Source organism: Equus caballus, chromosome 4, assembly GCF_041296265.1.
Source record: "Equus caballus isolate H_3958 breed thoroughbred chromosome 4, TB-T2T, whole genome shotgun sequence".
Lineage (NCBI taxonomy): Eukaryota > Metazoa > Chordata > Mammalia > Perissodactyla > Equidae > Equus > Equus caballus.
In genome coordinates this window covers 43319345-43345818 of record NC_091687.1, presented here as the reverse complement: position 1 = coordinate 43345818, position 26474 = coordinate 43319345, and the positions used below count along the sequence as shown (strand labels likewise).

The following is a 26474-nucleotide window of genomic DNA, read 5'->3' as shown; positions in this document are numbered from 1 at the left end:
AGCCAGATCATCCATCCATTCCCACACCACATATTAAGCACCATGCTAGGCACTAGTGATACATAGAATTAATGTCCATTATCAGGAATGAGGACTTATGAGAGGGGATGCCTTGAGGGATCAAAGGGATTGGATTGGTAAATGGACCTGGGAGAAGCAATTAGTGATCTACGGTTACATATTTACTTGATATCAGGTCTATAATTTGTATATTAGGTATTTTTTTCAGTGAAGTGTACTTAGACCATCTACCTGCAATGTGGGAGCCTTGGAGTCAGAAAAAAAAATCTCAGAACTGCTTTTGTGTTCTTAACATGAGCTTCCAGGCCCTTAGCCTCAGTTGAGTTTCATTATTCAACTTCCCGCAATGAAGAGGCTCTTTAAGGTACCTTCAGGTTGTATGAAATACTAAAGGGATGGATCCACCATAACAACATTAAAAGGACAATGTTTCTTTTTTTTCCTCCATACTTTTAAAAAAATTTTTTAATTTATTTTTTAATTTTTAATTTTTTAATTGCAGTAATATTGGATTATAACATTACATAGCTTTCAGATGTACATTATATTTCAAATTCTGTGATTACATCATGTTTACCACCAAAAAACTAATTATAGCCCATCCCCTCACATGTGAGCCTAATCACCCCTTTTGCCCTCCTGCTCCCTTCCCCTATAGTAACCACCCATCCAATCTCCATTGCTATGTGTTTGTTTGTCATTGTTTTTATCTTCTACTTACGAGTGAGATCATAGGTATTTGACTTTCTCCCTCTGACTAATTTCACTCAGTATAATACCCTCAAGGACCAATGTTTTATTTCATGGAAAATCTTTTACTTCTGAACTCCAGAAATTTAACAAAGCACATTAACCTTTGACCTAGAGAAAGTGATATGCTGGTTAATTAAGTGGCTAACTCAGTCAAACAGGAACTTCCCAGACTATCTTCCTAAGATATAATGTTCATTTTCCAGTACAATACTGTAACCCAGATGTAATCTTATTTTGAATCTAAAGTTCACACGATGCTCTAGGGCCATTCTTCTCAATGTCCCTCCTCCTTCATTGACCTATAGATTACAGAAGTATAGGAAATAAGACAGTGTCTGCTGGTACCAAGTCCTGCTCTGCATTTTGTCTTTTTTATTACATTTCTGGTTTCATTTTTAGTTGTCACTTAGCACCCTTCTGTTTTTCACTGGAAGGAGTGTTTTGGATAAATGAGTTTATCTGACCAAGATTTGATAGTACCATCTATGGACTCTCATTAGGTGCTTTAAAAACCATGTTAACTTTTAGCATGAGGCTTCCCCTTTAGAATATGAAGACTGGCTTGCATCTAAGCCAATATCTATTCTAATATCTAATCTAAATCAAGAACGAAACCATCAAAGCTCTCCTGACCCATAGCTGAGAAGGTGGTTCAGAGATAGGGAAAAGAATTATCTTTTTTTAACCACAAAATTTTGACTATTCAATATAAATAATATTTAAAAAATAACGTCTGAAATGCCTATGTTCTTCAGATAACTCATCATTTTTTTGTCTTTCACGAAGAGACTTGCCAAGATGATATGAGATTAATATTGTTAAAGAAAACTAATATCCCAAGAGAGGATCCCTCAATCCCTGACCTTGTTAACAACGAGCCTGGAGGCTCTGCAGTTTGTTCTAAAAGAGGATTTGCACTTTAATCAAGTGTCAGAGGGAAATAGCAGGGATATTTGAAGGAAGCAAACATGGCAGATATCAATATCTCTCTCGAATAGTGTCAGTTCTTACCTAAGGAACAGAAGCTAAAAACAAGATTAGTGTGTATCATTTTCACTAGGGATTTTTAATTTGCATCCCAATGCTACCATGGTTTGTCACTAAACACATGGCTGTTCTTAAAATAATAAGTTCAGAGAAAAAGTGTAAGGTCCAGTTGAAGAGCTTGAGGCAAGGTTATAACACCAAAGCCTGTTTTCTCCCAAGTCATCTCCAGGTGTTTTAGGATTGGCTTCCATCAGGAAATTATATCACTAAGAACTGCCTGATTTCAGATTTGAGGTTCCAAATAAATATTTCCACTTAGATTCTCTGTAGAATGACTTTATTTGGCAATTTTGTATCAAAGAATTATGCTCCTGAGGCCACAAGGTGTAGAAGATTTAGAACTCAGCTGTCAGTAGTTTAGAACCCAAATCGTAATTCTGATCTCTCACCACTTCACATAGAAGGAGAGGGAGGAGGGAGCAGCAGAGTTGCAGATAACTAACAAGGAGGTCAGGGAGGTCTTCTCACCCAAACCCCTCTGTCCAGCCATGGGGAAGTGAAGATAAGGCTGGCTTTGTTGGTCTCAGCCTCTGCACCTGTGTAATGACGGGTTGTTGTAGACCTGAGCTGTCCAATACAGGAGCCACTAGCTCCATGCAGCTATTGAGCACATGAGATGTGGCTAATGCAACTAAGGAACTGTATTTTTACTTTTGTGTAACTTCAATTAATTTAAGTTTAAATGTAAAAACAAGTATTTGATTAAATTATTGAAAAGCTTTTAAATATGTTTGGAATGACAGTGGTATATGAATCTATTTTTTCATTGTAAATTTTATGAAATCTTCTCACAGTTCAAGCATTTCCAATGAAAATTTAGTGTTTGCATTAGGATATGCTGTAAGTATGAAATACAAACCAGAGTTTGAAGATTTAATATAAAAAATGTACAACAGCTCACTGATACTTTTTATATTGATTACATGTTGAAATGATAATGGTATTAACATATTGGGTTAAATAAAACATATTATTAAAATTAATAATGGCTCATTATGTTTCTATTGGACAGTGCTAGACTAGACTATCTGGGCAACTCTCTCCCTATTTTCAGCTTCTGTGCTGAGGATATACTAGAGAAGATGGGAAGCCAAGGTAGATTTTCCTTAACAAACCAAAAAAATAGTTTTTAAAAAATGCAAAGATGAACCAAGAGCCTTCCTTAGCCACATTCCTGAACCCCAGTTCCAAACTCAAAGTCCTTTAAATAGTATCTCTGCACAGTAAAAACCTGATCACTGCTGTGCTCTACCCTGGGCCAACCCAGGCTGCCCCAGTGATTTTCACCTTCAGTTCTCATGACTGTGTCACGTTCACGGTAGTTAATGTCTACACCAGCCTGGGGACTGAAATAGAAACACTGAAGTTGTCCCCTCTCCACACAATCTCACTGTCATGCCTTTTCCTTAAAAACTCCATAAGACCCATGTAGCCTTACTGTATGGGTCATATTCCATCCTCCCCAAATTATAATAAACATTTTCTCTTCTTTCTTTCTTATTCCTCTAGAATCATCTCATTCTTCATTTCTTCCATTGATATCTATTGACCCCTTTCTTTGTGCCAGGCACTGTGTTGGGCATGGAGGTAAAGAACACACACCCTTCCCTCAAGGAGATCACAGTCTAAAAGGTAGACATTTAAATAATAAATTCAGCGTGATAAGGGGAAAATGGACGCTGCTCGCAGTAGGAGGAGTGATGTCAACCAGAATTCAAATTACCAAGGAGCTGACCCTTGATTGTGGTCCTGAAGGAAGGCAAAAAGGAGAGATGGCATTCCAGGCAGGGAGACAGTATGTGCAAGCATATGGAGGCATGAGGCTGTGCGGCACCTTGGAAAATGAAAGCAGATTGGTCTTTCTTGGATATAACAGACAAGGCATTGGAGGGAAGACGAGGGAGCGGGGTGGCCAACCTGAGGCCACTAAGTCCCTGTTTATAAGGCATCATGAAGAGGAGACAAAGATCAGAGAACTCTTCAAAACTATCAACAGGTTGTATGTTTCCTCCTACTCCCTCCAGTTGGCTTACATCTTTCCAGGAAGTTAAGAAATTCACATTCTCCCAGGGATCATTATAGAACTTGCAGTTTCCAAGATCTTTGTCATTGCACAGCATTTGTTGGGTGGCTATTATGAGCCATCACTTATCCGCTATAATAAATACACAGAAGATTGGCTTCCTAACTAACCTCAGGACCTCACGGTCAGTCCAGGGAGACAATAATAACAGGAAAGTGAGGCAGAGGGAATTTGGCAGGAAACTATAATTTTCTCCTTTCTTACCACTTCAGAATAAAAAGCATGTGCTTCAAGTGTTTTGGGGGTAGAGACATCTTACTCCCCAAATCACTGTTTCTTATTCTCAGCCACATTTCTCTGCAACTGATGACCTAAGCAGACAGGAAAGGTCTCAACTTGTAGTGAAAAAACAGTATTCATGCAGACGTCATTTCTAAATCTTCCTGGTTTAACTCATTCTCTGGAGTGTTTCTCATAACAAGTCATTATGATCACAAATTAAGAGACTGTTCATTAAATTACATAGTGGAGAAAAGAGGCTTAAGCTTGGGCAAATCTGAAGTACCTTCCCCTTTATTTTATAGAGTAAAGTGGGAACATGTGAAAAACAGAATGCACTAGAACTCCATTAGCTGTAGAACAGATCAGTGCTCTGAGATCATTAGTTTGAATATTCTTACAGTCTCCATAGTCAAATAATGACTTAAAAAATAATCAGCATTCCTTCATACACTATGGGCAAAAATGAGCTAAAATGGATCTTATATCCACCACAGCTTTAAATATTATCCATCCAAGAGCCACAATGTATCATAAAACCCAGTAGTTCATTGTTTCCTGCCTCCGAATGGCTGCAGCTGTCATGAAAACATTGCCATGGCTCAAGCCCCATATTGGAAGCCAACTCAAACCTGCTGTTTGGTAGACCCTTGCTGCTGACTGCCTGCTGCCACCTCCCAGCTCTCCCTCTGCCAGCTCCCTTCACACGCAGGTGAAAGGCAAGCACCAGGCACCTCGACAGCCAGACAGCTGGGCGGCTCTGGGCAGCCAGAGGTCAAGGAATCGCCTGTAGTGAGAGGACAATTTGCTGAACCCAAATCTAAAGTTCTTCCTGCCTAAACCCATGAGGAATTGCTTTAATGTCTAGAGCTACAGTAGCAAGCTTTGAGTTCAAATCTGTATTGTGGAATTTGAACCGTAGAAACACCCATCACCGCAAAAAACTCTAGAAGTCTTGTTAACAAAACAGAAAGAACTTCTGCCAATAGCTGAGAAATAAATTCCTTCTTTCCTGCTGCTTGGACCACAGCATAATGAGGGCTCCCAAGCTCTCTTTGCAGTCATAAAATGGAATGCATAAGCTTTTCCTTTTGATGTGTTCCCGTTTAAAAGTTTAGAGTTGATGCCTTTTCATCCTTTATTTATCTTACCTTGTAAATATTTCTGTACCATTTCCAATATCTTAAGTCGACACATTTTCAAAAAATAATTCACTCCTTCTCCTATTTCAGTTGTATAACTTTATGTTATGGGTCAAATTTGGGGCTGAATAAACATACCTCAGGCTACAGCTCTGGAAATACCTCTGGCAGCAAATTAACTCAAACAAATGTTTGGGTTGGGAGGCAAGGTTGGTTTTTAATGATCTTCCTGATCTGCCTGGAGGCCCAAGGACAGACTAGTGAACTCCCACAGGCTTTTCTAACTTTGTGTTTTCTGCCACAGTAATACACAGCTCTCAGGTTGGTTGGAGTGGTTGGTTTAAAATTTCACCACCAGAGGGTGCTCCTTGTTTGCGTCTAAAACTCGTTTCAACATCAGACTTGAAAAATGGAGGCCCTGCCGCCAAAGAATTGTCGCAGCAGCCAGCACCGCCCGGGAAAGGTTTCCGAGGCCTGCAGGCAGCGCTCTACTTCCGGGAATCACACTTCCCTTTGCTTCTGACATCATGTATTTAGAACCCAAACTGAAAATCTCTGTAGCTTGCACAAACCAAACTGCACTGATTATGTATCTGCTGTAAACCAAGCAGGGAATGAAAATCATGTTTCCTTCCCATGGCTTGTGTTCAATATTTCCTGCATAACGACAATGAACCCAGAATTCTACCATCTTCCTCACCACATCAAACAATAAAATAACATAAGCTAAAAAAGAGAAGTTTCTTAGCTATAACAATAATGCTATTCTCTAACAACGCAACCTTCACTTACTCTATTCTAAGTGCACACATATCTCTCTTCTGCTTTGGCGTAATTTTTGACGTCTAGGAAGCATTCCGATTTATCAGCTTCAACGTATTAGTGTATTTTTTTGATTCACTGGGATTTGCATGTTAATTTTCCACTTGATGTTTTCTGGTACGCAGGATGGAGGCATGGAGTTCAATTCCCATTCACCTATGTGGAGCTTGCACAGAAAATCTTTTAAAATTATGGTAAGAAACTCTAGTGTGCTGTCATCTGAATTGGCAAAGAGTATCAGAGGTCAGCAAAATTTTTCTATAAAGCACCAGATTACAGTAAAGATTTTAGGCTATGTGAGCCATAAGTTCTCTGTCACAACTACTCAACCCTACCACTGTAGCAGGAAAGCAGCCATATAGACAGAAATGGTTGGGTGTGGTTCTACGCTAAAACACTTTATTTTGAGGAACAGGTGGTGTGCTATAGTTTGCTGACACCTGCAAATGATGAATCCTAATGTACACACTCTTCTTATTGACAAAATTCTGAAAAGTTTCTATTACATCACCCTTTGATGATTTTCCCCCCTCCTCACACAGTTTTGACAAAGTGTGACCTCACTAAGTTATCGCTTTTTAAGTTCATAGGTCCTTTGTAGGAATACCACTGGGTTCCCTCTCCAGGGCTTTCAAAATCAGAGCTGAAGGAGCCTTACTTAAGCCTTCGGTGTGTCATTACGTTTGTATCTTGTGAAATCTCTTATGGTAAGATATGAAATCAACAGGAAGGACGTGACTCCCTGCCGATTTCTCCAGAGATAATGTGGAAAGTAAACGAAAGACATAGTTCACCTTCAGACTGATGTGTAGCCAGAGGAGTCTGGGTCTCCTTGGAGTAGGACACCACTTCCCTGGGCAGGAAATCCACCTGGGTCACCTTCGACACGCCCAGCTTATGCAGTCTTCGTCTGTAAGTAACAGAGGACAAATGCTTAGAGAGGGAAGGCATTCCTTGTAGAAGAGCTATCAGTAATAAAACAAAGGACTCAAACAAACCCCAAACACCCTTGGCTTCCCAGCACAAGGGGCAGGGTCATGGAGGAGAACTGGCCCTGGGCAGGAAATTGGGACACTTGGGTTCTTGCCTCACTTTGGCCTAAATCTGTTGGTGATATAGACAGGTCCCTCATGCTGACCCTCGGCGTCTCTATCTGTAAAACAAAGGCTTGGTCCAGCTCAGATAAGACCTCTTTCATTCTAGTATGTGTGATTTTGCTTCATTAAAATTTATAAAGGCAATTTTCACTTGCAATACAGGATTCTAGTCTCTTAGGTGAGAAGGACAAAAGAAAAGCAATGCTTCTTAAATGTGAAAAAAAGAGAGACGATTCCCTAGTGGAGCAAAACGCTCTCTGTGACAGCAGCGAGAGGATCACATTCCAAGGGGAGAGGGGTAACACTTCTCACTTCTCCCGAAAAGGAACTGACACAGATCAGCATGCGAATTTTTTTAAAGACACATTGATGATACAGCACAGATGAGTGAGGAAGATACTCGACTGAGAGTGATGAAATCTTAGCTTGGACTTCCCAAACTGATCACGTAAAGAGTCCTTTCAGAATATTTATGGAGCACTTGAAGTGTTTTCAAGTGTCTTTCACATTCATTCTATCATCTGTCTTCACAACTCCTCTGTGAAGCTTATGGGCTGATGTCACCGTCATCTCCATTTTACAGACGAGGAAAGTGAGATTCAGTTTGAGAGACATGCAAGTATATACAGCTCATAAAGGTGGAGCCAGCACTAAAATACTGTCAGCCTCAGTCCTGGTCCAGTGCTTTTTCCACCAAGCCAAACTCCTACCCAAGGTTCTCAACGGTGAGTTCTGTTACCCCCCAAATCTGAAGTGCCTCCTGAGTCATCCAGGAAACTTCCAATCATGGAAGAGTCAGAGTCTGGTGGTTAAGCTCGTCACTTGAGTCCCACCACTTAACAGCTGTGTGTGATCTCGAACAAGTTACCTGACCTCTCTGTGCCTCAGTTTCCTCATTTGTAAAATGGAGATATTACTACTACTTATTATTAGGATTGTTACGGGTAACGTAGATGTACCACATTATATGTATTATGTATAGATATTACATTATATTACAAATATAGTACATATACCACATATATTATATACATATACGTATATCTTAAAATATTTCTGGAACACTACTTTTAATATACAGATTTAGAATAGTGTTGGACATATTCTACTATATTTTCTAAAATTTTCCAGGCATAGAGTATGTGTGTGTCTCTGAGATAGAAAAAGAGAGAAAGATGAAATAACGATTTAGGCAAAATCCCACATTGGGATTTTGGACTCCCCAAACTGACCACGTAAAGAGTCCTTTCAGAATATTTATTCTGAAATAAAGAAGTAGAAGCACACCTATTCATATCATCACTTTCAATGATTACCAGCAGATGGCACAGCCTCATTGTATTTTTTTTTTAGTACTACTACTAATAAAATGAAAGAAAATGCATACAACAGCTATCAATTTCCATGTACAATCTCCCAAGCATTCTAGGAAAACAAAAATTTTTTCTTTTCTATGAATTGCTAAAACAATTAAAGAGAGATCTAAGATGTGCATGAAGTAGATACAAACAAACCCAGGCAGGTTTAGAGAACAGGCCTAGCCAGGCAACTCTGCAGCCCAACCAGCTTGGAGCCCAAGCTCCACACAGGCCTGGGCTGCATGGGCCTCATGCACTCAGAAGTCTGGACCAGAATGTAAAGAAAGGTCAGGCTGGGTCCCCAGCATTTCCGTGCAACCTTCTTACACAGACTTAGGGGAAAACACACAAAGTGTACTAGAAACAAAATTACCAAACCAAATTACCAAAGGCTCAAAGTCTCAAAGTAAGAAATTCAGGTATTATTTTAAAGCCTTCTCGGGTCAGAGAAGGACGTCTTACTTCCAGAAATGGGTCTTTCTTGAAGTATCTAAAGAGGAAAACATGAATAGACACCCCAGGGTGCTTGGGGCAAAGCCCCTCCCACTGTTGAATAGCCCAGAGCATCTTTCTGAGGCCCCAAGGGGTCAGTGTTCATCACAGGCAAAGAGACAGAAAAGAAACATGGACTGGTAATGCACCCCACCACTTCAAATCAGGGTCACTCCTGGCAAAGAGAGATCACCCTGGACCTTACATGTCCTTGGGCATCTGTGTGAGGCCCAGAGATCTCCACACTCCCATTAAGAGGTATCTACATCTGCAGGCAGGGATGCCAGGGCATCTTGCTGACAGGACAAAAGCTGCAGATCTATCTTGTTGGGTGACCAGCAGCAGGCATTGGGCAATAGGAAGCTGATCTGTAAAGTGATAATCTACCATGGCAAATCGAAACCGACTGGTGAGACAGTATAACATAATGGTTAAGTCATGTACTCATACAGAAACAGAAATTTGGGTTCAAATCTCTGCTTCGTCACTCACCAGCCGAATGATAGATGAAAGCTTAGGACAAGTGACAAATCCCTTTAAGCCTCATGTTTCTTATCTGTAAAATGGGTACGTATCATTCAGTTCTTGTGAAGATTAAATCAAGCTAGTACTTGTAAGCACTTAATGTCTGGCACATACTAAGCAGTTCCTGGCTCTAGCATCTCTAACTGATCTTTTTGACTCATTATAATAATGCTTATATATGTTTTAAAAAATCAGAGAAGGCAGAGTTATGAATGTTTCTACATTAAAGATTCTTTAAGATAGTAGATTCGAAGATTACCTCTGCCAATAAAACACAATTATCACACTCTAGCTTCTTTGTACGAGCACACGGAAAGGTTACGGCTGCCTGGGACAGGGCATCTGCTTTTCCTTTAACTAAATGTATCATCACCACGAAACTTCTCAGATTTCAGAATTTAGCTTAAATAAGTGAGTTTATCCCACTAAACAAAATGTTTTCTTTTCTCAATGATTATTGAAAACTTTTGGCCATTTCCTCACTGATGCTGTGTTTGCAAGTTCAGGGCTTCAACTCAACCCAAGCCATCAAAAATAAACAAGAGCTGAGCCTCGATCATGTGATTCCCCCAGTGTACTGACTGACTGACGCACTGATAAACTTGTGGTTCTCCTGGCCTGAGGGTAAATCTGTCTGAAATGATTTATAATTTTAAAGCAACTCCTTGTAACACTTCTTAGGGTGTACTGGCAGGTTACTATATCTTTTCATGCAATCTCCAGATGGATTAAGCTACATTTATATCAAATGCTTTGATTCTTTGTGGCTTTTTTGCTGTTGTTTTAGTAATCGTGTACTTATAATACGCAAAACACTTTTCATTATCTCAGTTTTTGTTTATTTTTACCTTATTTTATCCTCATTAAAATTTTATATCATATTCCAATTTTACAGATGAGAAAATGAAAGCTCAGCGATGCTAAGTAATTTGCTCAAAATCACAAAGCTAGTAAGTTACAGAGACAGGCCCTGGTTCTGTCCAACAGTAAGTCTAAGGGCCATGTACTTAAAAACTGGGCTTTGTTGACCTTGTTCTCCTGCTTTTTTCCTAATGCCTTATGACCATCTGCTCACTGAGGCACATTCTTACAACCTAATATAGTAGAAGTCCAAACACATGTGTTCATTTTATAGAATAGAAAGGATTCTTGAGAAGTAGCTAGCCTAGATTATTAGGACATAATGGAAGGATCATGTTTTCCAAGGTGAGTAATACACAATTGCACCCAGCCCTAGCCAGTTCAGAAAGGCTGGCCAGCAGGTGGCGCCCTTCCACAGCAAAGACCTGCCTCTTGGTGTATTCTCCAACTGAGTTCTCACTTCTGAGTCTCTCCCGACCAGTCGTAGGGTCTGCACGTCTCAGCGGACCCAGAATCCATCCATTTATACAACCCTGTGATAGAGGCCTTTTTCAACTTCCCTAAAATGTTTCTACAGTTTTATCAGCTGTATATAACTATGTCTAAGAGATAAAGTATACAGTAGTTCTTTTCTTTTTTTTTTTTTTTGAGGAAGATTAGCCCTGACCTAACATCTGCTGCCAATCCTCCTCTTTTTGCTGAGGAAGACTGGCCCTGAGCTAACATCCGTGTCCATCTTCCTCTACTTTACATGTCGGACGCCTACCACAGCATGGCTTGAACTAGAGGTGCCATGTCCGCACTCGGGATCCAAACCAGCGAACCCTGGGCCGAAGTGGAACGTGCAAACTTAACTGCTGCACCACTGGGCCAGCCCCAGTAGTTATTTTCTTTAAAAGTATGAACATTGAGCATCTTGTTTTTCACTGTTGTTCAAGGTCTTACTGGCTCATAATTTTTGAATTCAAAGATGCAAATTAAACTACTTAGCAAAGGAGGAAAAAAAAATACATTATAATGTTAATGCTACTAGAATTCCTTTTCCCTCTAATTTGGCTATAAATTCCATGCTGGCTCCTCAGTTTGGACTCTGGGGTACCTTACCCGCCATCCTACCTACCTCCTGCAAAGCTCATCCCCTCAATACTGGACACACAGATACTTCCAGCAGCCCCTGTTACACGTCACTGTTCTCTTTTCATGTCTGACTTGTCTGCAACCTTACTTATTTACTCCCAACTGATTTATCTCTGTACCCTGGGGTTTAGCTCAGTATACAGAACAGGCACTAAATAAATGTTTAAAGAAGGAAAGGAGGGAAGAAGAGAAGACTAGAAGGAGGAAAAGGCAGAAGGTATGATACAGAAATGTGCATTGAGATTTCAATGATCTATGCCATGGTGGATATGGCATTACTATTAAATCTTATTGTGTATTTTTGCCTTGGTAATTTATTCTAAAAAAAAAGCTCTAATAAAGTTTTAAATATGTTGCATTAAATTTATATCACGTTCTAAATAATTGTAAGAAAACAATTCAAAATCACTTAAGAAGTACAATAAAGTCTCACATATTTGGATGTATTGTGACCACAATTAACAAACATAGAGAAAACCTAAATGGGAGAAGTCCTAGAGCAGTGGTTCCCAAAGTGTGGCCCCTGACCAGCAGCAACGCCACTACCTGGGGACAGGTTAGAATGCAAACTCAAAGGCCCCACCCCAAACCTACTGAACCAGAAATTCTGGGGGTAGGTCCAGCAATCTGTGTTTTAATACCCTGCCTTCCCCGTGCTTCCCCTCCCCCCTCTCCGGTGATTCTGATGCTCACTAAAGGCTGGGTACTACTGACTTAGAAATATTACAATGTAGAGACAGACTTCACTGTTTAACCAGATTCACTTGGGCCTCCCCACCCTGCAGCCAAATGCTGGAGGATGAGGCCTTAGTCCCACTGCACAGGGAGACGTCTCTGGACCAAGCCTTTGGAGCTCTATGAGATGGGCCAGGTGCAGAGATGAACAAAGATGAGTGAGAGGATGAGAGTCAGACAAAGGATGTTGCAGTGTATAAAATATTAAGACACCAGTGCAAGAGTTGATCCTAGATCCAAAACTAAAAAGTCAGGCAGGGGATGCCAGAGATGTTGGGCAATGAAACCACGGATCCCTCACAAGCTAACTTGGTATGGTCCTAAAGTGGCACGGGGCTCACATCTCCCCAGGGCTAGGGTTGGACTTCCAACTAAAAGTCCTAGAGCTTCCTCTCCACCTGGTCCTGTCAACTTGGCAGAGCAAGCTAGCTGAGCAAAGCCATATTGCACCAAAGTTGAAATGTTTCTACTGGAAAGAAATATCAGATCTTAATAAAGAATAAAAATTGAAGCTATCTGAAGTTTGAGAAGGTTATTTGCCAATGTTTGGGGTATAAAGATGTCCAGTTCACCACCAGCATAAGTCCAATGTGCCCAGGTTCTGTCCCTTTGTCCTTGGTTGGACATTATGAATCACAAGAAGAAAACTACTCTCTTGCATGAATCACTGCCCCATTCCACTTCTGTTTCTGGTTCAGTTGAGATGTCTTTGTCTATCCACTCACAATAAGGTTAGCACGGCTTTGCTGGCTACTAACAAAGTTTCATTATCCAAGGAAGATGAAGCCCAAAGTGTGACTTAAGCATGGTTTATAATATCTACCAAAGCTGAAGAAAGTTAGGGTTATGCAGACTTACCCTTTTTTTTTTCTGAGGAAGATTAGCACTGAGCTAACATCTGCCAATCCTCCTCTTTTTTCTAAGGAAGACTGGCCCTGAGCTAACATCGTGCCCATCTTCCTCTACTTTATACGTGGGACGCCTACCACAGCATGGCTTTTGCCACACGGTGCCATGTTCACACCTGGGACCCGAATCAGCGAACCCTGGGCCACCAAAGCGGAACATGCACACTTAACCGCTGCACCACCAGGCTGGCCCCAGACTTACTCTTAAATAAAAGGATTCTGTCCTATCATTAACAGCATGAGAAACATGCACATTGCCATTGGAATTCTACTAAATATACACTATGTGGCTCTTCTCCCATTTCAAAGATGAAGAAAATTTCAAGAAGAACCTTACTGAAAAATGTGACTAATACTTTTAAGCATTATTTTTAATACTATAAACAATAAATGCTTGTAAAGCATGGAGTTATCTACCAAAGCAGGATATCCTGGCTTTGTCCCTATTTTTTTAAAAGATCTCCATTCCTTTCAAAGTCATAAACTACAGAACTTCAGCTTCTAAAGCCATTGCATCTGGGACACAAACATAGAGAGTCACTGTGTTGTGCCTACATATGGAACACTAACAACAACCCACTAGATTTCACAGAAACTACTATCTAGTTTCCTTTAAGAATAAAAGTAAAAAATTTAAATGGGAAAAATAATTTTGACATGTCAAGGATCTGGGTGATGAAGGGTTGATTATGGATGGCAAGGGGAAGCAGAGCTCTTTGATGACAGACTTAAGGTCTAGGTTGCCTTAATTTATTTTATTGAAATAAAATACACATACTATAAAATTCTTTAAGGTACACAATTTAGAGAGTTTTAGCATATTCACAAAGCTGTGTTGCCTCACTGCTATATAAGTATGCAACTTTTTCATTATCCCTAAAAGAAATCCTGTACCCATTGGCAGTCACTCCCCAACCACCCCTCCCTCTCTCCCTTCAAAAGGAATAATACACTATGTCTTCTCTGTCTCTCTTCTTTCACTTAGTTTAACGTTTTTAAGGTTCATCCATGTAATAGCATGTATCAGAATGTCATTACTTTTTATTGATGAATAATATTCCATTGCATGGATATAACACTTACTTTTAATCCCTTCACCAGTTGGTGGACATTTGGGTTGTTTCCACTTTTGTCTATTATGAATATTGTCACTATGAACATTCATGTACAAGTTTTTATATATATGTGGGTTTCAATTCTCTTGGAATTGAATTGAATTCTCCTGGAATTGGTATATACCTAGGAGCAGAATTTCTGGGTCACACGTTAATTCTATGTTTAGCCTTTTGAGGATATGCCAAACTGTTTTCCAAAGCAGCTGCACCATTTTACATTCTCCCTCGCAGTGTACAAGGGTTCCAATTTCTCCACATCCTTATCAACACTTACTATTATCTGTCTTTTTTACTATAGCCATCCTAGTGAGTAGAAAGTGGTATCTCATTGTGATTTTGAGCTGTATTTCCCTGACGGCTAACAACGTTGAGAATCTATTCATGGGTTTATTGGCTATTTGTATGCTTTCGTTGAAGAAATGCCTATTCAAATTCTTTGCCCATTTTAAAATTGGATTGTCTTTTTATTGTTAGTTTGTAAGAGATTTTTTATATAATCTGGATACCAGACCCTTATCAGATATATGATTTGCAAATATTTTCTCCCATTCTGTGGGTTGCCTTTTCACTTTCTTGATAGTGTATTTTGAAGCACGAAAGCGTTCAATTTTATTGAAGACCAACTGATCGATTTTTTCATTTGCCGCTTGGGCTTTTGGTGTCATGTCTAAGAAACCATTGCCAAATCCAAGGTCACAAAGATTTATTTACACCTATGTTTTCTCCTAAGAGTTTTTATAGTTTTAGCTCTTATATTTAGATCTTTGATCTATTCTGAGTTAATTTTGTATACGGTGTAAGGTAGGGTCCACCTTCATTCTTTTGCATGTGGATATCCAGTTGCTCCATGCATAATTTTTCTTAATGTTCAGAGGCAAGATGAGCAGGGAAGCAGAGGAAGTCTTTGTCATGAATACTGATCTTTGTTGATGCCCATTGGTTCCAAGCAGTAGCCAAATCTGACTGTGGACAGATGGATTCAAGAGGAAGGCCCTCATCACTTAAAAGCTTCCCAGGGCTCACAAAAGCTCTCAGAGCACCTGAGCATGCCTTCCATCACTGGCATGAGCATCATCAAATTCTCCCTGAGTCAGATATGATACAACTCATATTCTGATGCTCTAATTTCAGACCACAGTGAATTATATACAGCAAAAGTTGATGTTCTTTATTTCATATCCAAGATCAGTGAAGAAAACTGCATAAATATTGCTGTACTATCTCTATTGAACTCATAAAGGAACTCAACAATATCAGAACTGGCTTCAAACAACTGAAACTTTAAGCAAGATGGCTGCCATAAGAATTTCACAGACGCTATCAGCTAATCCTCCAAGACACACTTAGATCAGAGTGGATGATTGATTTGCTGACCCATCACCAATATTGGGAGGTAAAGCTGCAAGAAAGACTGAGTCTGACCTTTGCAGGATTTTTATTTTTTAATGTCACAGTGTGAAGACACAGAAAAGCCAGAATAAAAATATACCGCAGGCATTTAGGAAACTCTTCAAATTTTACAAATTGTGAATCACAAAAGACTCTCAATAACGATCTTTGAATAGCAGCCTCAGAATGTTTGATGACTGGAAATTATAATGCTGAGGATATATTGCTTAGACCTAGTGGAAGGAGAGGCGCGAGGGTAGATAAGGCGGCAGAGTCAGCAGCTTGCGTCAGAAGCCAGTGTGTGGCACTCAGAAGCTAGGAAACCAAAAGGGGTCATTGCAATAATGGGCAGTCTGTGAAGCAGGGAAGGGACCTGGAAGTCAAGCAGATAAAACCAGGAACAGATGTTGTCAGAGACAAGGAGTTATTGGGCCGGATGCCAAAGTAGGTCAAGGCCAGGGAAGAAAAGAATGTCTGCATTGGCCCCAGACTCAGTCCTGCTGGGTTTTGTTCCTGCTTATTTGCATGTGAGTATTTCATCCCCAAGATACATTAATTGTGTTGTCAAAGATTTTTTTCCTACTGCTGCTTGTAAAATTCCTTAAGATTTCTTAAAGAAGAGCCCCCTAAGTCAGTGAGAATGATAATTGTGCCATTTTCTTTCTTGTTCAAAAATCTTATGTGGGTACAGACAGTGTCCTTGACAACTGACAAAGTAACTACTTCAGCCAACATCATTATCAGCAACCATAAACAATTTTTGAAGCATGGCACTATGCCAGATCTTTCCAACACAGAGAGAATGGGGAGATCAAACATATACATCAAAAGGCTAATAAGCATGAAAGGTAGCAAATAATAAGAGCCAATATGAGTGATTCACATAAAAGGTGGGACAGGAGAGTATAATGGGTAGATTACTATGTGTTCGGGTAAATGAAGCAAGTTTCACTAAGAATAGAAGGCCTAATGTGAGTCTTGAAGGATAGGAGGACTCAGTCAAGTGGAAAGGGGCGAGAAGGGTGTTCTGGGGAGGTGGCCCTGCATATGCAAAGATCTCGATTCTGAGTTCACACTTTATGCCTGAAAGACCAGTTTTTCAGAATAGAAGTTTTAAGTTGAAGAGCAATGGGGGAAACATTTAGAGAGGTACATAGAGGCCAGATGATTTGAGGGCTTTAACTCTCAGGCTAAACAACTTGGACTTTAAGCTGTAGACAGTGAGGAATTACTCAAAGTTAGTAAGAAATCAACAGCTGCAAAGAGACATTTAAAATATGTCAGTATAGCAACTATGTGAAGAATGGACTCTAAATCTTCCTCTTGGAACAATGAGGGACCAGAGGCTATGTATAGGAAGGACCCTAGAAGCTAAGTGTAGAGAAAAGGAGGAATTCAGGAAGGATCTATAAGCAAAGGGTGTGTGGGTTCAGTAACCAAACAGAGGATCCAGGCAAAGGATTAATTCAAAGCGGGCAGCCAGAGAAATGATTACTGGATTTGTGACGAACAGTCTAACAGATGCAGAAACTTGGTCTGGGGGGTGACAAGAAAGCACTCAGTGGTCATGGGCCTGGAAATGAAAAGGAAATGCTCTAGTTTGGTGACTCTGGAAAAGAATTAAGGGTAGACCTTAGCAGTTTACTTGATATGGAGGGTGAAGAGAAAGGAATAGACTGGAGATTATTTCAAGGCTTTATGCCTTACGGAAGAAAAGCGAGTGGTGTAACTAGAAGATGTAGGGGAATCCAGAGAAAGATCTGCTTTGGGGTAAAAATGAATACCTCAGTGGATGAGTTTGTGTGAGGGGTTTTCCAATTGCATGAGATGTAAGACCAAAGCTCAGAAAAGAGGACAAACAGAAAATGTGGCCCTGGGAGCCACGCACTGAGAATCACATGAGAAAATGCTGCATCCATAGAAAAAGAGAATATAGGAACCAAGGGTATAGAAGCTCACAGGATATGAAAGAAGTTTTAAAAAATAACAAAAGGTTCATTTGTTTTCCAAACACTGTACTCTAGCATAATGAGGTATCAAGGTGTGACACCTAAGGACTGATTCCTAGAGCTGGGAATGGGACACAACATGGAGGAAAGAGGAGGATGGGGCATGACAGAGAGGAAGTGACCCTGGCATTGCAGCCCCCTCAGTACATTCAATTTATCAATGATGTTCAGAGTGGGTGTTTTCCTCCAAGGACAGAGAAGCAGCTTGATGGCTGACCTTTTCTGATTACTTCAAGAAGGATGAATTTCCATTTTCTATGTTCACATTTAAAACATCACTTGAGAAAGTACTTATTTTGTTTCCATGATATTTGCTTCTTACTGTGCAGAGAGATTAGTTTGGAAGCTAAAGCATTTTTCCCGAACAGAAGCAAATGTCAAGTCTGGCTCAGTCAACAGGCATAGCCGAAGGGTTTGCCTTGAATTGCATAACACAAGCAAATCTTGCAAATTTCTGGGATGAAAGAAGAGTCAAAACAGTCATGGTTTTAATGAAGGTTGGCAATATTGGTGGAGGACCTGCTAACAAGCGCCCATTGTACAACAGAAAGCGAGAGTTCAGAATTCTAAGAACACAAGGTACAGAAGTGTGTTTCCTTCGATATTACACACAAACAACAATGATGATATAAAAATTTTATATGAATGGCCTTTTATTGACTTAATGTTTATTAACAACCTTCTACAGAACTTGTAACATAAAACTATAAAACTATGGAATTATTCAAGTCACTGAGTACCAAAGTATAAGCACACATCCTTACCAACTGGCCATATTTATTCTTCTGAAGTGGAATAAAAAAGGAACATTGTTTTTTGAAAATCAGGTTGCTAGTGTGGAACAGAAAACATCCCATAATTGCTTTCTCAAGATTCATGAGGGCAGAGAACAGAGACTGGCAGTTGGCAACTTCTCAAGAAATGTTTGGGGACTGAATACATGAGAATTATAAGAGGTGGGCAAAGTGCTTTCTCCCTCTCGTGACAAAATTTTGATTGGATCTGTTCAAAACAATTATTTGAAGTTTTTCACGGGTTAGAATTCATTCTATATTTACAGATTCCAAAAAAGCATTTTACTATTACCTTTTGATACACACACACACGTTACAAGATGCTGTTCCATACTTCAGTTTCTGTAGAAAGTGAGCTCAGGTGTTACTGAAGACTCAGAGGTTGTCAGTTTGCTCAAGGACACAAAGCACATCATTCTCAAGAAAACACCAGGCATTGACACATGAGAAACCTTAATGATTAATTCAAACTAGAGATCTAAACATAATGCATAAGAACATTTGACAAAACTTGGAGAATAAGCCAAAAGAGGGTTACTTCATCAAAGGAAATGAGGTTATTGCTGTTCTGTTGGGCAAATGGAAACAACTTCAAAACATGAAAAGACCTCTAGAACTGCCTGGCTAGATTTTCTCTAACACATACTGCCATCTTGAAAAATATGTTTTTCTAGTGTCTAGTTGGTGTCACTTCTATTCTTGACAGAGTGATCTCTCTATTTCACCACAGCAGTTGGGGATGCTGCCTGGTGGATTCTGGAGTAATACTCACCTTCTCTTTCAGCCGAGAATGAAGAGAAAGTTGAGAGAAAGAGGAGGTCCCAACCTTCTAACAAGGTCTCTCAAGGACTGAAATAACCTCTAAGTTCCTCCTTCAGGGAAGCAGCAGCCAAATCCTTGCTCACAGCTTCATTTTTTCTTCCTTCTCACTTTGCTTCCAAATATTTTAAAAAACACTATTAAAAGTTTAATTTACTAATACATAGTGGAAATATAATTGTGAGGCTTCAATGAAATCAGAAGCCATTAAACATTGCTACACGTTATTGGGTTTAACAATTGGGACTGAGGGGACACAGAATACCCTCATTACTTGTTGACGTCTGCTCATCATTGAGAATCTCTGCCTTCCTCCCAGCCCCACTGCCCTTATACTGACTCAGCACCTCTCCCTAAGACAGGTGATCTCATGGGAGTATGTTTCCTTCATAAGACAACAAAAAGCATTTAAAATATAATCCATCCTGAAATTTGCCCATTGCAACCCCAAATTTCAATGAGACATTTATTCACTTCCCAGTCTAAACAGGCTTTTTCTATCCTGTGATCTTCTAACTTACTCTTTTTATCCTATTTTATTTCATTTTTCACTTCTACCATCTTCAATTCATTAATCTATTATAATAGCCTAAGATTTTGGTTCTTTCATGAGTAGTTGCCTGGTAATAAACAAGCTGAGTCGCACTTTTTTATTTGCAGTTTTCTTGAAGCTATTCTTTTGCTGAATGCCACATCATCTCCCTTACTTCTCTATGTTGCCATTTGCTTTGCTGACCACATAGTTAACATATAAACCAGAATAAAGTGACACAACATTTGTGCTTCCGGTCAAGATGGAGTAATAGTGACCAGCCTTACCCTTGGCCTGAAACAACCAAAAATTGGATAGCAGTTGGAATGAAACAACAGTTTGTAGGACACTGGAGGTCAGGCAATGAAGGACAGTGATACATGAGAGAGGAGAAACAAAGATGAGCCCTACAATTTCCCCAGCTTACTTCATTAAGAGAGTTTCCAGACCATGGCACAGGGAGGGAACCCAGATGAAATCTGGCAGACTCTCTAAGTTGAGGAGACAGAGCTGAGAGTCCAGGAAGATCAAGGCAGAAAATCCAAATTAAACACCATGAGATACTATTACATTATTTCTATACTATTACAAGACTATTACAAATGTTCTCACAAAAAGAGAACATTGTAAAAGTAGCCCAAAAAAGACGTTACATACAGAAGAATAAAGACAAGTATGACAGCAAATTTCTGGTCATAAATAATGCAAGAGAGAAGACAATGAAGCAACACTTTTAAAGTACTGAAAGAAAAACACTTCTGCCTGGTGGATATCCCTCAATGTTTCTTATACTGAAGGCCTTCTGATAAGGCATTCTTTCAGCTTTTTATGTCTTAAAAGTCTTTATTATATCTTTGGTTTTGAAAACATTAAAGGACCCAATTATATGCTGCCAATAAGAAATGCACTTTAAATGTAAAGAGACAAACAGGTTAAAAAGTAAAAGGATGGAAAAAGATTATATGGTGCTAACACCAGTAAAAGAAAGCTGGAGTGGCTATATTTATATTAGACAAAGGAGATTTCAGAACAAAATATATTACCAGGGATAAAGACGGTCATTTCATAATGATAAAGGGATATATTCATCAAAAAAGACATAAGAATCCTAAATATTTATGCACTTAATAACAAAATTTCAAAATATGTAAAGCAAAACCTGATAGAATTGCAAGGAAAAATAGAAACACTAAAATTATAGTTGGAAACTTCAACATCTCTCTCCTAATAATTGATAGAACCAAAAAAGAGAAAATCAGTAATGGATATAGAATATTTGAACAACACAATCAACCAACTTGACCTAATTGACATTTATAGAACATTTCACCCAACAACAGGCTTTTCAGGGCACATAAGGCAATCACTAAGACACATCACACCATGGACCATAAAATAAATCTCAACAAATTTAAAAGGGTACAAATAATACAATGTACATTCTCTAACCACAATAGAATTAAATTAGAAATCAATAAGAAAAAAAACTCCGGAAAATGCCCAAATATTTGGAAACTAAATAACACACTTCCAAATAACTTAGTTAGATGAAATAGAAAGGGAAATTACAAAGTATTTTGACCTGAATGAAAATGACAAAAAATATGTCAAAATTTTCAAGATGCTGCTAAACAGTAATTAAGGGGAATTTATGCACAACACACCTATATTAGAAATGAAGAAAGGTCTCAAGTCAATGACCTCTGCTTCCACTTTAAGAAAGTAGAAAAAGAAAAATTAAACACAAAGTAAGCAGAAGAAGAGAAAAAATTAAGATCTGAGTAGAAATCAATGAAATAGAAAAATAGAGAAAATCAATGAAACCAAATGCTGGTTCTTTGAGAAGAACAATAAAATTGATAAACCTCTTATGAGGAGAAAAAGAAGACAAAATTTGCCAATATCAGTAATGAGAGAGGTGATTATATCTACAGATTTTGCAGATATTTAAAAGATGATAAGGGAATATACAGATAACTTCAACAAAATATACAGATATACAGATTACTTCAACAAAAGCATGATCCATAAAAGAACAAATCTGTAAACTGGAATTTGTCAAAACTAAAAGTGTCCTAAAAACACTGCTAAGAAAATGAAAAGTACAAGTCACAGATTTGCAGAAAATATTTACAAATTACATATCAGATAAGGGATTGTATCCTGAATATATAAAGAATTCTCAAAACTCCAAAATAATGAGAAAACCAACAACCCAATTCAAAAACATTAAGGGCAAAAGATTTAAGCAGACATTTTATCAGAGAAAATAATCAAATGGCAAATAAGCACATAAAGAGATAGTCAACATCATTAGTCACTAACGAAATTCAAACTAAAACCACCATGAGAGGGGCCGGCCCCATGACCAAGTAGTTAAGTTCACACACTCCGCTTCAGCGGCCCAGGGTTTCACTGGTTCGGATCCTGGGCGAGGACATGGCAGCACTCATCAAGCCATGCTGAGGTGGCATCCCACATGCCACAACTAGAAGGACCCACAACTAAAAAAAACATACAACTATCTACTGGGGGGCTTTGGGGAGAAAAAGGAAAAATAAAATCTTAAAAAATAAATAAATAAATAAACCACCATGAGATATTATCACACTTCTTTAATAATGGTTAAAAAATAATAATTTTTTTTAAAAGCAGTCTAACAGCTGCAATTGTATATTATTTAAGGAGGACTAAGGTGAGATGGCATCTAATTATTTTCTAATATCAAACTAGTAAATGTAATTGTACAAATGAGAAAAGGAGATTGAAATCTATTAAATGGTATACGTTGAATTTCACAATAACCCATGATGACTAGAGAATTAGCGAATCCAAAAAAATCCATTAAATAGTTTTATGTCTGAAAAATTTTGCAAATTGAAGACAAATTGTAAAGAGAAGGCTAGAGTTGGAAAGTTCCCTGCTCATCAAATTAAAAAGAAGAGCTCTATTCATTAAAAAACAATAATAATAATATTTTTTTAAGTCCAAACTAAGTATTGCCAAGAATGTGGAGAAACTGAGGCTCTCATACACTGCTGGTGAGACTGTATAATGATAAAACCACTTTGAAGACAGTTTGACAGCTTTTTAAGTTAAACGCACATTTACTCTATGATTCAGTTATTCTACTTCATGGTATTTACCCAAAAGCAATGAAAGCATATGTCCATAAAAAGATTTGTACATGAATGTTCATTGCAGTTTTATTTGTAATGGGTAAAAACTGGAAACAACTCAGTGTACCTCAAAAAGTGACCAGATAAACAAACGGTGGTATGTCCATACAAGGGAATACCACTCAGCTATAAAGAGGAATGAACTATTGATACACACCTACCATGAACGAATGTATCACAAAATAATTATTCTGGGTGCAAGAAGTCAGTCCAAAGAGTACCTGCATGATTTCATTTATGTAACATTCTAGGAAATGTAAGCTCATGTATAGTGACAGAAAGCAGACCAATTATTTGGGGGGCTGGGGAAAAGCAAGAGTGAGGAGTACAACAGGGCATGAGGAAACTTTGGGGGATGATGAATATAGTCATTATCTTGATTGTGATGATGGTTTCATGGATGTGTGTACCTGTCAAAACTTATCAATTTGGGGCCTGGCCCTGTGGCCAAGTGGTTAAAGTTCTGCACACTCCACTTCAGCAGCCCGGATCTGTGGGTTTGGATGCCTGGCATGGACCTACTCCACTCACCAGCCATGCTGTGGAGGTGTCCCACCCACAAGAAAACAGAGGAGGATTGGCACAGATGTTAGCTCAGGGCGAATCTTCCTCAGGAAAAAACACAAAAAACTTATCAATTTGAATACTTTCAATGAATGCAGTTGTTGTTTTTTTTTTTTAATGTCAATTATGCTTCAATAAAGCCATTTAAAAAAAAATCAAGTGATAGAAGCAGCTATGGGCTACGGTCAATCCCATGCCAAGCATCAAGAAGAGGAAATAAAATTGTCCCTAGAAAAATCTTGTTGCCTGAGGTATATTTCATAAAATTATGTATGACAGAAAGACTGCTCTGCACATAAGGACTATCAAAAAGAGAAGATTTTCATTAAATCAATGCTTGAAATTGTAACATGGCTAAAATACAATAAAATAAAATCTCCTCTCTCAAGTATTCTCAGAATGTTCCTTCCAAACTCTCTGAGATAAACCACTCAGTGAACAGTCTCATCTTCTCCTCTCTCTGACTCACTGGGTCCACTCTGAAGTAAACTGTGGCAGGCAAGATGGGAGCCACAGATATGCCATCTCCCTAGAATAAGACACATGTTGTAATCTACATAGTCGACCGGGTTTTTGCTTAGAAAACAGATATAAATGGAAAAATTCCTAACTGTTCCACATGAGCAAATGTAATTTAGCAATGCCACAATCTGTCTAAAAATCTGTTAATTTAAGTGCATAAATAGCGTAGAGTCTCTGCCAGTTCCATCTTCATTTTTTTTAAGCACAATGATATATTGAAGAGCTGCACTCTGAAGTTCCCCTGAGCATAACATACTGTATATTCATTGTTTCTCTGCCTGATTTAAACCATATTTGTTGGTTACTTAAATAATACAAATTGAAATATCACATAGAATGAACTATATAACTAAATAGCCAAGAATTTAGTAACGTTAAAAAAATAGTCTGTCAATTACCTGAGGTGTTAGGATATTTCCTTGGTTTAGTATTGCTGCTTCTGTCAAGAACTTTTGCGTATAAAAAGGGACTCGAGCAGATAGCATCTAACCTTACAACCCTCCAACCATCTTGTATAGCTACAGGCACTGAAATTGATAGAAACCCACAGATACATGCCTGGAATATCAGGAATTCAAAATAAAGATAAATAAATAAACTCCCACTTTGGGATTCATTGGCTTTTTGCAGAAAGAAAAAACAATACTGTAATAAGATTTTCTGTTCACATATTGAGGTACCTAGTGACATGTTGGTAAATGTTTAATAACTGGCCTAAGGGAAAAGGAGCAAGCCCTGGTATGTAGCATTTGCCAATTTTTGTGGTGTAAATACTGCCACCCTGGCTGATTTTAAGCTGATTTCACTGAAGGCAAAATTGGGATGAGAAGCACACAGTCAGCTCTCCTGAGCTTGCACACGAGCTAGTACAAGCACCCCACTGGAAATAAATGTCTCACGTGTGACAACAGCTAACGCCAATCCTATAAGAGAAATAGAACTAAGTTTCTAGGATATGCCTGTGTCTTTTATTCTTTGTGGACGAATTTTTCAATTCTGAAGCTATCTTTTAACCCGTGACAATAAATTTCCATCTGAACAAAAATGATGTTTAGGCTGTAGGAGACATTACCCATCATTAAATATTTGAGATTTCTTAATATTGAGGAAGTCAACAAGTTTGCTTTTTCTTTAACAGGAATCTTTATATGCTCAAACTTCATTCATATTAAATGCTTATTGTAGCCCCCAAAAAAGTGATAAGGAAAGAAAACAAACAAGACAACATTTTAATACTGATTTTAGACAAAAATTAACCTAATGCAACTTGTTAGTAAAGGGGGAGGATGGTTAGGACAAAGTCAAACGTATCTCCCATCATAGAACTTGTGTGCCCCACCTCGAAGGTGTGAGTATGTGTTTGTATCTTTGTTTGGCGGAGTGTTGTTTTGCAATAATAGGAACTAAGAAGGGGAGATTAAAAGTCATCTTTTTGTGGTATTTTCCACAAAGAGAAACTTTCTTCAAAGCTTAACTTTCGAAGGAAAGCTAACAGAAGGAAATAAACTTATTAAACTGGAAGTTCAACAAAAGGGGGGAAAAACAAGAGCAACAAGAGCTCCAGCATTTCAACACAACCGTAGCAAAGAAATAATAAAAGGAAGAACAAAAGAGCAGACATATACCCAAGTTCTGAGTCTGACTGCAGCTGGAGCACTGAGGGGTCTGTGTCCCACTGCAGGGTCCTAATCGTGCAGCACAAAGGAAAAAGAACACAGAGAATTAACAAAAGGGGAGGGAAACAAACCAAACCAAACCAAGTCATTCATCAAGGCAATGGCATATACAACACATACATGGAACATCTCCCCACTTCTTCACCTCCCTTCCACCCCCAGGTGCAAGGAAGACCCACGAATATCAAGTGACAAGAGAAAGCAAGAAGCCATCCTTTCCTTTGAACATCTGTTTGATATTGGAAGCCACGGTTGTATTCACAGAAGGAAGCCCAGAGCCAAATATTCAAACTCCGTACCACCCGATCCATTTTTGTTTTATTTTGTTTTGTACAGAAGCCTGACTGATTTGAGCATGTAAACTGCTTCACATATCACTGACACCCCAGCGCCCAGCCACATCTGGTAGCACCAAGCATCTCCCAAGCGGTGAAGAGAAAGAACCAAATGCAAACATGCAGGAGCATCTGGGGAGGTCGGGCCAGATGGAGCATGACGGCAGGGCCCAGTGAATACCTGGCTTCTTTGGGTCAGTTACTGCAAATATAATGCATTAGATTTCATGGCTCATGGGTATTTTGGTATTTTTTTATTTATATATTACACACAAGATGGTCACCAACAATATCATTTGTCTGAGATGCCAGGGATACCTTATATCTTTTAAATGTTTCA

At 38.8% G+C, this 26474-nt stretch overlaps 1 protein-coding gene across 4 annotated transcripts in view; it reads right to left on the bottom strand.

Annotated features, from left to right (window-relative positions):
* DYNC1I1 (dynein cytoplasmic 1 intermediate chain 1) overlaps positions 1-26474 on the bottom strand; it is a 282836-nt gene that overhangs the window by 205631 nt on the left and 50731 nt on the right. For 2 of the 4 annotated variants that reach the window (XM_023639239.2, XM_023639240.2), the window contains exons 5-6: positions 25749-25808; positions 6882-6997 (exon numbers count right to left, since the gene is read on the bottom strand). In XM_023639239.2, coding sequence (XP_023495007.1) covers positions 6882-6997; positions 25749-25808 — 176 coding nt within the window. The remainder of the gene's footprint in view (positions 1-6881; positions 6998-25748; positions 25809-26474) is intronic. The other 2 variants (XM_023639242.2, XM_023639241.2) reach the window with 1 other exon arrangement.